Raw genomic sequence first — 13,849 nt, forward strand, 5'->3', positions numbered from 1 at the left:
GTAGGTAGCAGACTGACAAACTTCAGAAGGAAGTTGGGGGTGGAGGGGTGGGAAGAGATAAACCAAAGAACTTATATGCATATATGCATAGCCAATGGACATTGACAATAGTGTGGTGAAGGCAGAGGGAGGCAGGACTGGGGAGAAGGGGTCAGTGGTGGAATAAAGGAGGGACATCTATAATACTTTCAGCAATAAAGATACATTTTAAAAAATGGCTCTTCTCAAACTCAATCTGCAGGGAGATCATAGGTAAAACTCATTTCTTTCTTAGTGCAACTGTCTATTCACTGAAGATGGTTTTTTGTTATGAAATGACTAGTTATATAAATAGTTTGAATTTTAGATAGAAAATTCATATTAAATCATCTAAACAGCCCCTGCCAGATGGCTCAGTTGGTTGGAACATCATCTGGTATATCAAAAAGGTTTTGAGTTTGATTCCCAATCAGGGCACATACCTAGGTTGTGGGTTCAATTCCCCACTCAGGGCACTTATGGGAGGCAGCTGATCAATGTTTTTCTCTCTTTTTTCCTTCCTCTAAAATCAATGAGTATATCCTTGGGTGAGGATTTAAAAAAAGAAGAAGACATATAAACAATATTTTACTTAGCCTTTCTTTTATGATAAATGCACTGTGAAGGAGATACTTGAGTTTTCTATCTTCAGATGTTAATTTTTTCTCTATTCCTTCTTGAACTAAATACAGGGGTGGGCAAAAATAGGTTTACAGTTTTGAGTATGAGGAACAGTTTATTCTTGTATTATTATTGATTAATTATTGAATTATTTATTAATTATTGAATTGTAAACCTCCTTTTGCTGCACCCTGTATTAAAGTGAAAACTTAAGAATATGAAAATACCAACACAACTACAAATAAAGGAAATGGTATGATGTGGTGAAGAACAGTTTTGGATTTGCCAGTTACTAGTTGTGCAAGTTATTTTTATTCTCCAAGTCCCACTAGTGTCTTTATCTATCTCCAGGATCGTTGTAAAGTTTAAATGAGAATGAAAAATACTTAGCAGTGGTTCAACATGCTCTTATTATAGCAATACCACAGCAATAATAATATTAAATTAATAGGCAGAACTCTTTTAAACAACTTTGAGATATAAGTCACATGGTTTTTAGTGTAGACAGTCAAAGAGCCATCACCACAATCAATTTTAGAATATTTTTATTACCTTAAAAATATCCTATACCTGTTAGTAGCCACTCCTCATTTCTGTCCAACCTCTCACAGCCCTAGGCAACCATCAGTCTACTGTCTGTCTGTAGGTTTGCTTACTCTTATTTCATATAAATGGAATCATATTAAATGTAGTGTTTTGTGAATGGCTTCTTTCACTTAGCATAATATTTTCAATAATATTATAGCATGTATTAGTACTGCATTCCTTCTTATGACTAAGTAATATTCCATTGTGTGGATATGCTACATTTTATTTATTTACTGATCAGTCGATGAACACTTGGGTTGTATCCACCTTTTGGCTATTATGAATAATATTGCTGTAAACATACATGTGTATGGTTAACATTTTTAAGAACTGCCAAGTTGTTTTCCAAAGCAACTGCACAATTTTATTTCTCACTAGCAGTTTGGAAGGGTTCCAACTTTCCCACATCATCACCAATACTTATTATTATCTGCATTTTTGATTATAGCTGTCCTGGTGGCTGTGAAGTGGTATAGCACTGTGGTTTTGATTTGCATTTCCCTGGTGGCTTATGATGTTGAGAATCTGTGTGTGTATTTATTGGCCATTTGTTTATCTGCTTTGAAGAGCTGTCTGTTCAAGTCTTTTGCAGTTTTAAGTTGGATTATTTGTCTTTTCATTATTGAGTTGTAAGAAAGTATACAGAACTTTTTTTTGTTGTTAACCCTCACCCGAGGATAGTTTTCCTTTGATTTTTAGATAGAGTAGGGGTGGGCGGGGGGAGGGAGGGAGGAAAGGGGGGGGGGGGAGAGAGAGAAGCATTAATGTGAGAGAGACACATGGATTGGTTGCCTCCCTCACAACCCTGACCAGGGCCAGGGATTGAACCTGCAGCCCAAGTAGGTGCCCTTGACCAGGAATCAAACCCATGACCTTTTGGTCCTCGGCCTACACTCTTAACAGTTGAGCCAAACAGGCCAGGGCAGTATGCAGAACTTTTAAAGCTTCCAAATAATTTTACCTGGCCAGTGTAGCTCAGTGGTTGAGTGTTGACCCATGCATCAAGACGTCACTGGTTCGATTCCCAGTCAGGGCACATGTCCAGGTTGTGGCCTGATCCCCAGTGGGGGGCATGCAGGAAGCAGACAGTTGATGTTTTCTCTAATCCATGTTTCCTTCTCTGTCTCTCTCCCTCTCCCTTCCTCTCTCTCTCAAAATAAAAACAAAAAAAACAAACTTCCAAATGATTTCCTTGTAAGGCTTATTTATTATGGTTCATTATTAATTTTCCGAATGTTGTAATTTCTTGGGGAAAAGGTGGTTTTATAAGAAAATCTCTTACACTACAATATATAATTATATTTTCTTTATTTCAAAGCATTACATCTTAGATTTTTTTTGAGTCTATATTTTTTTGTTTTGTTTTAGAATAATTTTAGATTTATGGAAAGTTCCTATATACCACTCTTATATAGGAACATCCTATATTAAGAAATTAACATGGATACTGAAAAGGTTTCCTGGGCCCAGTTCCAATGTGTGCACATGTGTGTAGGCTTCCCCACACCAATGAGCAATTCTTGGACACCAGGGTGTCTGAGAATTCATCTCAGTTCTGACACTACCCAGAGATAGAATCAGATTCCACAAGTAAAGGGCTCAGTCCCACAAGACCACCCTTCAATTTAAATGCTACTTGAAAGCCCAGGTTGTTACCTGTGCTTCAATGAACCCCTCTTTGGGTTTGATACGTTTGTGAGAGTATCTCACAGAACTCAGGAAAACCTGTTTATCACAGGATTACCAATTTATTATAAAGTGATATAAAGGAACAGCCAGTGAAAGAGATCCAGTGGGCAAGGGATGGAGAAAAGGCATGGAGCATCTATGCCCTTGAGTCCAGGCTCACCACTCTCCCAGCGCCTTCATGTTCACCAACCTGGAAGCTCTACCCGTTTAGTCCTTTTAGGTTTTTATGGAGGCTTTATTACAAAGGCACAGTTGATTAAATTATTGGCCACAGGTAACTGAACTCAGTCTTCATCACCTCTCCAACCCCAAGGTTTTGGAGTAAGGCTGGAAGCCCAACCTTATAATTATCAGGTTAGCTCCACTGAAAACCAGCTCCCATCTGTAGGTGCATTCCAAAAGTCACTTTATTAACATAAAAAATATCTTTAATCTTTCATTACTTAGGAAATTCCAAGGGTTTTAGGAGCTGTGCCAGAAATAGGATGAAGACTAACTACCTCTTTTTTATTATATATCTTAATATCACAGGTACATTATTATTAAATAAAATCCAGACTTTATTTGTATTTTAATTTCTCTACAAAAGTCTTTTTTGTTTGAGAATCATATCCAGGATACCTTGTTGCTTTTAGCATAAAAAAAAATTAGTTTTAAATCCTCACCCAAGGATATTTCTTCTTTTTTTATCCTCACTCGAGGACATTTTTCCATTTTTTGTTCAGATAGAGTGGGAGGGAAAGAGAAGAAGAGAGAGAGAGAAACATCAACGTGAAAGGGACACATCAAGTGGTTGCCACCCGCACGACCCAACCAGGGCCAGGGACAAACTGCAACTGAGGCACGTGCTCTTAGCGTGAACTGAACCCGGGTCTCTCTGGACCGCAGGCCGATGCTCCAACTACTGAGCCAAACTGGCCAGGGCCCAGGGATATTTTTTCAATTGATTTTTAGAGAGAGTGGAAGGGTGGGAGGACAGAGAGAGAGAAATATTAATGTGAGAGAGACACATCAATTGGTTGCCTCCCACATGCACCCTGACCAGGGCCAGGGATCAAACCTGCAAACTCAAGTATGTGTCCTTAACCGGGAATCAAACCCAATACCATTTGGTCTGAGGGCTGATGCTCTAACTACTGAACAATAATTACTGGCCAGGGCTAGCATGAAATTTTTAATGATAACTTTTTTTTCATTTATGCTGTTAACACATATACAACTTAGATCATAAAGTTTTTATTTAATACTTTTCTCTGATTATAACCTTCGTGTCTATTCAGTGATTACGTGTACTTTAATTTTTCATATGCTCAGAAGTGGTATTTAGAAGTAGAGTTGTAAGTAAAATTAGCACATATTTGTGATTTTCAAATTATGAAAATAAGATTTTAAAAATATCAAGTTTATACTTAATATTGTTATTAAAAATGATTTTCTGTTTGTGTTTTTCAGCAAAAGAAGCATTTGAAAAGAAGATATCTCCTATAATAGTAGATAATACAAACCTACAGGCATGGGAAATGAAGCCATATGTTGCTTTGGTTTGTACCATATATTGTCATAAGTATACAATAGTGGGTTTTAAATGATTGGGGATGTTAATTACATAAGTGAATCTCAAGCAAATGGCATGGACTGTCTGAAACTGAGCTTTCTCTAGTCTTCAGCAAAAAGGAAAACAGGAGTAGTTTTTCATAAAGCTAAATTTTTTTCAATTTGCAAATATCTGAGGATCAACTTTTAAATTCTAAGATTTTTTATTTTTGTTTTCTGATGTCTTTTATGAAAAGGTAATACTATACATTTATGTTTGTGTGGCACTATATGTGTGTGTGTGTGTGTGTATTTTTTTTTCCTTATTGCTTTTATTTGGCCGAATGAAAATTTAATGGTCCTTTGTTATTCTGTAAATTTCATTGAAATTTTGCTGTTCTGAGAACTTCAGAATTCCATAAACTCAACTATTTTCAGTTCTCCAAATTTGCCAGATTCCTTTTTTGCCCAGCTTTGATGGCACTTTTTTCAGGAAGTTAGCATTCATTAATTTACTAAAAAGCTGAGTTGGTAATCTTTCTGCTTTCATGGCATCCTGGCTTACTTCTGTCATAGCATTAACATACTTCTTATCAGTACACCATGGGTTGACCAACTTTTTTCTATAAAATGCCAGATAATAAATATTTTAGGTTTTGTAGGCCACATACAGTCTCTAGTGCGTATTCTTTTTACATCCATCTTTTAAAGATAGAAGAAAACAATTCTTAACTCGTAGGCTGTACAAAACTTGGCTGGTGGGCTGAATTGACTCTAGGCCATCTATATATAGTCTTGAGAATAGAACTGTTGTTTTAGTTTTTATTGAATTACCAAGGTATAGCACTATGGTTGGCATATAATAAATATATTTTCTTTGAGTAAATTGGTGAATGAAGCTTTTGTGAGTATGTGTATTGTTTGGTTATTCCCCCAAGATTTGCACATGCCCAGCACTTTAAAGCTCAATTTATGCTTCTTTATTGAATGAATGTCACACTTGCTCTTTTGTCCTCAACACATCTAGCCTTTACCTCTTTTGCTGTGTCTAGTGTACTTGTACTATTTTGAAGGTGTGCTTCTTCATCTTTTTGAAGAAAATTATGTCCTTTGAAAGCAAATGTGATTTTACTTCTGTGCAGAGGCAATAGAGGAAACAAAAAGACTACATTTTGGTGTACTGGGAGCTGAAATTTAGTTTGCTTTCTGGCCTTAGGAGTTTCTAATTCTACACTATTATATTCACCATAGGGTCATGCTTTTCTCCTTAACCTTACTTGGCTTTCTGTTGTCATCTTAGAAAGTTCTTTAGTACTTAATTTTCCTACATAGAGAATAAAGGCAGCCTCAAATTACAGTGTATCTGATTTTCATTTAGCCTTCAACCTTCAATAATTTTTTTATATATATAATAATCAAAAATATAAAGCTATTTTTTTCAGTATTGACTCCGGCTCTTCCCAATTCAGAAGTATAAAGGACTCCTGCTTGTCGTAGAGTAGCATACTCATTTTCCTTTATAAAGAAGTAGACTGGAATTATTGTAAGGATTACTTTTTTCTTCTTTCAGTAGCAAGATAATGGGAGCTGTGGAGGGGTGGGATGGATGGTCATTTATCATCTATTACCATCTTGACTGTCATTTACAAAAGTAGCTAGGTAGTGAATTGGGGGTAAATAGGGAATAGTCATGTATGCTTAGTAGCAACTGGCAAACTTAATACTTTGTTTTAAGTATATATGTATATCTTCCGTTGTGGGCTATCGTATCACTTGATATAAGTCATTCAGAATCCTCTCAAGTAATATTAAGATTTTCCTATTGATACAGGAATTGAAAAAGTCTTTAAATTTATAATCTTTCCTTTTTTCTGTGTGTGTACATTTAAAATGAATTTGATCCTAAGAGCTACATGACATCCCTTTAGGTAATTAGAGACCCAGGCTGTTGCCAGGCCCTGAAATAAGTTGTATGAAATTTGGTGCTGAGGTGAGCAAATGAAAGTGAGTAGGCTCATTACAGGGTGTTATGTATTCTCCTACCTCATTGTCTAGGTTGACTTTTGGGCTCTTCTGTCAGTAATGACAGAGAGTAGCATTGATCATTTTTGGCATCTTGTCATAAAACTGAGGGTATCAGTAGTGGGAGATGAGGTCAGAGATGTCATGGTGACTGGGAGACGGCAGGGCAGATTACTAAAGGGCTCCCAGACCACTATAAGGACTTTGGATTTTACTTTGATGACATGGAAGATGTCTTAGTCTGCCCAGGCTGCCATAACATAATACCACAGGTTGGGTGGCTTAAATAACAGAAATTTATTTTCTCACAGTTCTGGAGGCGGGAAGTCCCAGATTAAGGACTGGCAGGGTTGGTTTCTGGTGAGAGTACTCTTCCTGGCTTCCAGATGGCCACCTTGCTGTGTTCTCACGTGGTGGAGAGAGTGAGTTCTTTGGTGTCTCTTCTTTAAGGATCAGGGGATCAAGGCCCCACCATTATGACCTCATTTAACCTTAATTATCTACTTAAAGGCCCTATCTCCTCAAATAGTCACCTGGTGGGTTTGGGTTTCCATATATGAGGTTTGAGGGGACACAAACATTCAGTGCATAACAGGTTTTTTTGTTTGTTTTTGTTAATCCTCACCTGAGAATATTTTCCATTGATTTTTTTTTAGATAATAGGACAGAGGGAGAGAGAGAGACATATTGATGTGAGAGGGACAGATCGATTGGTTGCCTCCTGCATGACCCTGATGGGCCAGGGATTGAACCTGCAACCCAGGCACGTGGCCCGTGATCAGGAATTGGACCTGAGACCCTTCAGTTCATGGGCCGACACTCTAACCACTGAGCCAAACCAGCCAGGGACATAACAGGGTTTTGATCAGAGTCATGACATGTTTTGACCATTAACAGGATCACTCAGTGTAGTGCTGTGAGAATAGACCTGGATGGAACAGGGAGACTAGGAGGCTGATAAAGAGAACATGTGGTTCACACCAAAATGATAGAAGAGAAGGTGACAGTGAGTAGTGATTAGATTCTAGATATATTTTTAAGGTAGACCAACTGAATTTCTTGTTGAATTCATGTGGAGGTGAAAGAAAGGAGTCAGGTATGACAAGAGAGCCATTAAGGTTGTTTTTTGGCCTGTGTAACTGAAACTTGGTGAAGGGTTCAGGTCGAATAGTTTTGGGGTGGTTGTAGGGTATTAGTTTTTAAAAGTTTAGATTTGAATATGTTAAGTTTGTGGAATAGGTAGTTGGAACTTTAAATTTGAAGTTCAGGAGCAAGTTCTAGGCTAAAGCTATATATTTGAGAGTCATTACCATATGGATGATATTTAAAGCCACTGAATGGAGTAATATTACTGAGGAAGTGAGTATAGATTGGAGTAGAGGACCAAGGACCAAGTCTGAGGCATTCCATTGTGAAAAGAGGTCTGGGTGAAAAGGAGGGACTAGAAAAAAGACAGTACACCTACTCAGTAGGGTAGGAGGAAAGACAGTATTGTGTAGTGAAAAGCGTAAGGAGAATGGTGATGCGCAGTGACAAATGCTGCTAAAAGCCATGTAGGAGAGTAGTGAGAATTAACCATAGCATTTTTTCTATTTCTTTTTTTTTTTTAATCCTCACCCCAGGTTATTTTTCCATTGATTTTTAGAGAGAGTAGAAAGGAGGGAGGGAAAGGGAGAGAAATATGGATGTGAAAGACACATCAATGTGAAAGACACATCAATTAGTTGCCTCCCACATGACCCTGACTAGGGCCGGGGGTGGAACCTGCAACCCAAGTATGTGCCCTTGACCAGGAATCGAACCCGAGACCCTTTGTTCTGCGGGCCAACGCTCTAACTGCTGAGCCAAGCCAGTCAGAGCCCATAGCCACCGTGGAAGTAATTCATGGTCTTGGTGCCCAGTTTCAGTGGACTAACCAATGGGAGTGGGTTTACGAGGCTAGGAGAGAAATTGGAGACGGAAGATGGTAATTATTTTGAGGCATTTTTCTACAAAGAGGAGCAGGACAGTGGCGGGAGAGCTGGCGGGGAGGTGGGATTAAGAATAAGATAGGAGAAATAATGGAGTGTGATGGGATTCTTTCAAGTAGGGAAAAATTGATGGTGCCTCAGAAAGAGGGAATTGCTGAAATCAGTTATTCTTGAGATGGAAAGAGGAAATGGATCTAGTTAGCGCACAAGTGTAGGGCTTGGCTTTTTATATTACATCGATATTAGTTTTGAAAAATACAATGAGCCCTGGCCGGTTTGGCTCAGCGGTTGGAGTGTTGGCCTGTGGTCCTGAGAGACCCGGGTTCGGTTCCCGCTAGGGGCATGTGCCTCGGTTGCAGTTTGTCCCCGGCTCTGGTCAGTCGTGCGGTGGCAGCCACTCGATGTGTTTCTTTCATATCGATGTTTCTCTCTCTCTCTCTCTGTTCCTCTCTCCCCCTCCTACTCTACCTGAACAAAAAATGGAAAAATGTCCTCGGGTGAGGATAATAAACAAAAAAAAAAGAAAAAAGAAAAAAAAAAAGAAAAATACAATGAGACATTATTTACAATAGTTCTCAAATTATAAAAATCATGCATGTTGCCCTGGCTGGTTTGGTTCAGTGGTTAGAGCGTCATCCCTCCAACTGAAGGGTCACGGGTTTGATTCCCGGTACCTGGGTTGCAGGTTCAGTCCCCAGCCTGAGTCAGGGTTGTGCAGGAGGCAACCAATTGCTGTGTCTCTCTTCCATTGACCTCTCTCTTTCTCTCTCCCTACCCCCCTTCTCCCTTCCACTCTATCTAAAAATCAATGGAAAAATATCCTAGGGTGAGGATTAACAACAACAACAAGTTAAACATTGTATATGGTAAATATTCAAACCATAAAGAAGAATTCTTAAAATCTTACTCCCTTGAGGTAGATGCTTTTAATAGTGTTTTTGAGAGTCTTTCTATAAATTTTCTATACATGTACAAATATGTGAATAATCCTCTTTTACCCAACTGAAAATTCTGTATCTTACTTTCCTAACATTTATATTGAGAATCTTTTCTCATTAATATATATGGAATTTAAAAAATTACCATGTAATGTTTTCATTTTATATTTGTACATTCATTTATTTAGTTAGTTCCATAAGCTACTGAGTTGTTTTATTTTGCTATTACAAATAATGGTGAACTGGATATCCTGGTGTATACATATCTTTTCACTTACCTTAAGTATTCACAGTAGCATAAATTTCTGGAAGTTAATTGCTGGGTCCAAGAGATTGTGCATTTTACCAATGTAACATACTCATCAAGATTAGTTAATCTTTAGGTTCTTTCATTTTTAGCATGCTATGAATTTGGATATAATGAATTTAATTTCATAGAAGTAATTATTTTTAAATGCTTTTATCTTTTTTGTTTGTAGTCTCAAAAACATAAATATAAAGTCCTTTTCCGGGAACCAGACACATGGTGGAAGTTCAAACCAAAGGAACTTGCAAGGTAAAACTTGGAGACTACTGTTTAACATATTTTTTATTTAATGACAGTGATAGAAAATCCATTTAGATCTTTTCCCCTTTTGAATAATGCATGAAACCAAATGGATTAGATTGCAGCTTTGCCATTTAAAAATTGATAACAAATTTTGTATTGCATATAGGCTTTTTATTTAGTTTATGAAGAGTTTTGTATCTTTTTGTTCCTAAAATTGAATTAACAGAAAAATTCCAATTGTCTTATGTAGACAATACTGTATTACTTACTGATAATATGATGTTAGTATCTGAAACTAGAACAGATTCTAGGGTTTGGCATACGTGAACCATGTGCTGCTGGGAGGAACAAATTATTGTAGCTGCCTAGCGACTTAGAATAATGCAAGGAAGTGAGGAGACATAGATGGAAAAGGTAGCAAATGTCTAGCTGCGCAGTTGTCCAGGTATTTCAACCCCCACCTTCTTTATTTGATTGTTTGATTTGAATAAAAATGTTACTTAGGACATGGACAGACAATATGTTTTTCTTTGTGCTCTATACTTCCTTAGATAGCCCTCACTTAATTTTGGTCAGGCTATTTTCTTGGTAATTTTAACTAATTATGATACTAAGTAAAGACAACCTAATTTTAGTGTATTTGCAATGTTGTACAACCATTACTTCAAAAAGAAACCCGGTACCTGCTGTCACTCACTCCTAATTCCTCCCTCCCCTTGGCAACCACTAATCTGCTTTTTTTCTCTATGGATTTGCCTACTCTGGACTTTGCATATAAATGGAATCATATAATATGATATGCGGCCTTTTGTATCTGGCCTCTTTCACTTAGCGTAATGTTTCCAAGCTCATCCATGTAGCATTTGTCAGTTCTTTATTCCTTTTTATTCTTTTGATACATTATCTGTATAAATTAGTGAGATTGGCCTACAGTTTTTTCTTCCTTGCCCTGCCTTGCCTGGCTTTGGTACCATGGTTTTATGTTCATAAAATTAGTGGGGAAGTATTTCTTCTTTTATGTGTATGTGTAAGTTTGAATGTTCGATAGAATTTACTTACAAGACTGTCTGGGTCTGGTCTTTTCTTTCTGAGAAGGTTCAGTTGAAATTTTTCCATTACACCAAAGTTTTCAAATTTATTAAGACTTAATTAAACCAATTATAGTATCTCTTATTTACATCTCTGCTTGCATCTATACTTAAGTTCCCCTTTTTATCCTAATATGTTTATGTCTATCTTTTCTTTTTTTTCTTGATTATTCTCATCAGAGGTCAGATTTTTTTATTAGCCTTTTCAAATAAATAACTATGCTTGATTGATGTGTTATAAATTTTTAAAAATATTTAATTCATTTCTGCTTCTCTTTTATTTTACTTTCTTTGCTTTTCAAAAAAAATTTGTTTGCTTTGAATATTCTTTTATTTGAACAAATCTCTACCTGAAAGTTTAGGTCATTTTCTAATATAATTTGATGCTATAAATTTCACTGAGTACTATGTTAGCTCCCAGAATTTTAATATATAATACTTTCCTTTTATCATGTATTTTCTAATTTATATTATGATCAATTTTATTCTTTAACCCTTGGGTTATTTAGAACTATGTTTTTACATTTCTGAACAGATGATTTTTAAATTTATCTTTTAAAAAATTGGTTTTCAAGTTAACTTCAGTAGGTAAGATTATGCAGTTTGTATGATACCAGTTACCTGATATTTTAAAAGATGTGTTTATGGTCTAATTCATTGTCAATTTTTAAAAAATAAATGTTTTATGTTTGCTTGATAAGAATGTATACTGGTTATGGTGTGTGAATATATTATTAAATCATGCTTATTCTGTTGCTTACATCTCCTATAGCTTTATTATTTTTTTCAAGTTTGCTTTATGGATTAATGTTTAAGAGTGGGGTGAGGAAATCTACTGTGAGAGAGGTGTGTTGAAATCTCCTTGTATTGTGTGGAATATATCAGTTTCTCCTATAATTCTGTCTATTTTCACTTTATATATTCTGAGGATGTATTTTGAAGTGCATAGAAACTTGAGATTTTTATATAACTTTAATTAATTGAACATTTTATCCTTGTCTAGTGACTTTCTCTAATTCTTAATATTAGTTTTTATTATAAAGTCTAATTTGTCTAGTACTAATAGAACTATACTAGCTTCTTTTTAATTAGTATTTGAGTGATATTTATTTTTCCAAACTTGTATTGTCATCCTTTGAGTTTTTTATGTTTAGCTGTATTTCTTATAACCAGTATGGCTGGGTTTTAACAAATCCACTCTGTTAATCTTTGGCTTTTAATTGTTTAAACTTAGTTCTTTTATGGTTATTTTGGTTATTCATATAATTGGACCTATTTCTTATTGTCTCACTTGGCTGTTTATCTCACCTTTCTGTGATTGTTTTTCTTCTTTCACAGAAAATTATATATTTGAATTTTTTTCTCCTATCATGCTTTATTTTGGATTAAATGCAAATTTTCTTATTTATTTTTTCTTCTGTGCTAATTTGGAAATTATAATAAACTATTTTTTTTTCTAGTGGTTACATTAAAAATTTTATCATGCAAACTTTAAATTAAAGTTAAACCATTTTCCTACCCTTAATTCCTCACAAATACAAAAGACTTTTAAACATTTTAACTCTGGCACTTACCTCCCTTCCCGTTTACATGTTATGATTGTCCAGAATGTACAGATACTGTTTGTTTTCACTCATGTACTTATCACTTTGTGCTTAATTTTTCTTTCATTATAGATCTTTCATCTGGAAATTTCCTTCTGCCTGACATTCATCTTTTAGGATTTTCTTTACAATGTAGACCTACTTCATGTCACACTTTTATTTATTTTTTAAATCTGCAAATCCTTTTATTGTCCTCATTCTTTTAAAATACTTTTGCTGTGTGTATATATTAGATGGATAGTTTCTGTTACTGAAGATAATAGACTCCCTCTGACTTCCATTTTTGTTGTAAAGTTAGCAGTAATTTTAACAGTTGATTTCTTTGTAGATGACTTTTTTGTTTTAAAACTTCTGGTTGCTTTTAATGTCATCTCTTTATCTTTGATGAATGACAATTTCAGTACTGTGTTTCTAGTTGTGGATTTCTTATTATTTATCTTGTTTGGGATTTGTTGGGCTTCTGAGATCACAGGCTTGATTTCTTTTATCAGTTCTAGAAAATTCTCAGCCATTTTTCTTTAAATCACTTCTGTCTCATATACTCTCTTTTCTCTTTCTGGAACTTGGATTAGACATATACTAGACCTATTTGCTCTGTCCTCTATGTCTATGTCCCTTAACCTTCCTTTCATATTTTCTGTCTCTTTGCTTCTCTGTGATCTGAAACCAGACAAGATTGAGGTAGGTAAATACAATAGTTAGATTTGCCAGGTGGCAAATGCTAATAGTAGCTCTGGGATCCAGACACTAAGCATTGGACCCAGCCTTAGATAGGAGCGTTGCAACTAAGATATTTTCTTTAAGTAAGACTAAAGCGTACTGTCCTGGAAGATGCAAATTCAGATGCTGTATGAATGAAAGCACCCCAGTTTAAAATCTAAAGGTCCCCAGATGTTAGGTTCCACTAAATACAAGCTTGTAAACAAAAACACACAAAGAAATAAGCCATCATGAGTGAAATCACAACTGTAACAAACTTTGTATTTGGACATCTAGAGACTTAAAGTATTAGGATTTTTTTTTTCTTTGCTTGAACTTAAAATGTATTAAAATATATGTTGCTTTAATTCACTTAGATATTTCAATTTTACTGCAACAGGAGGGTCCTTTGGGACACCTAATCTGGAATTTTTTTAACTCACTATTTAATACTAATTTATGCCTTGAAATGATGGTCATATTCTTAAGAGATTTTTTTTCAGAGCTTGAGATTAACTTCTTTTATTTA

At 35.7% G+C, this 13,849-nt stretch overlaps 1 protein-coding gene across 28 annotated transcripts in view; it reads left to right on the forward strand.

Annotated features, from left to right (window-relative positions):
• Window positions 1-13,849, forward strand: part of N4BP2 (NEDD4 binding protein 2) — a 90,494-nt gene that overhangs the window by 41,522 nt on the left and 35,123 nt on the right. For all 28 annotated transcript variants that reach the window (XM_036264330.1, XM_036264279.1, XM_036264426.1 and 25 more), the window contains 2 exons: window positions 4,369-4,457; window positions 9,859-9,935. In XM_036264330.1, the coding sequence (XP_036120223.1) occupies window positions 4,369-4,457; window positions 9,859-9,935 (166 nt within the window). The remainder of the gene's footprint in view (window positions 1-4,368; window positions 4,458-9,858; window positions 9,936-13,849) is intronic.

This window comes from Molossus molossus, unplaced genomic scaffold (assembly GCF_014108415.1).
Source record: "Molossus molossus isolate mMolMol1 unplaced genomic scaffold, mMolMol1.p scaffold_m16_p_1, whole genome shotgun sequence".
Lineage (NCBI taxonomy): Eukaryota > Metazoa > Chordata > Mammalia > Chiroptera > Molossidae > Molossus > Molossus molossus.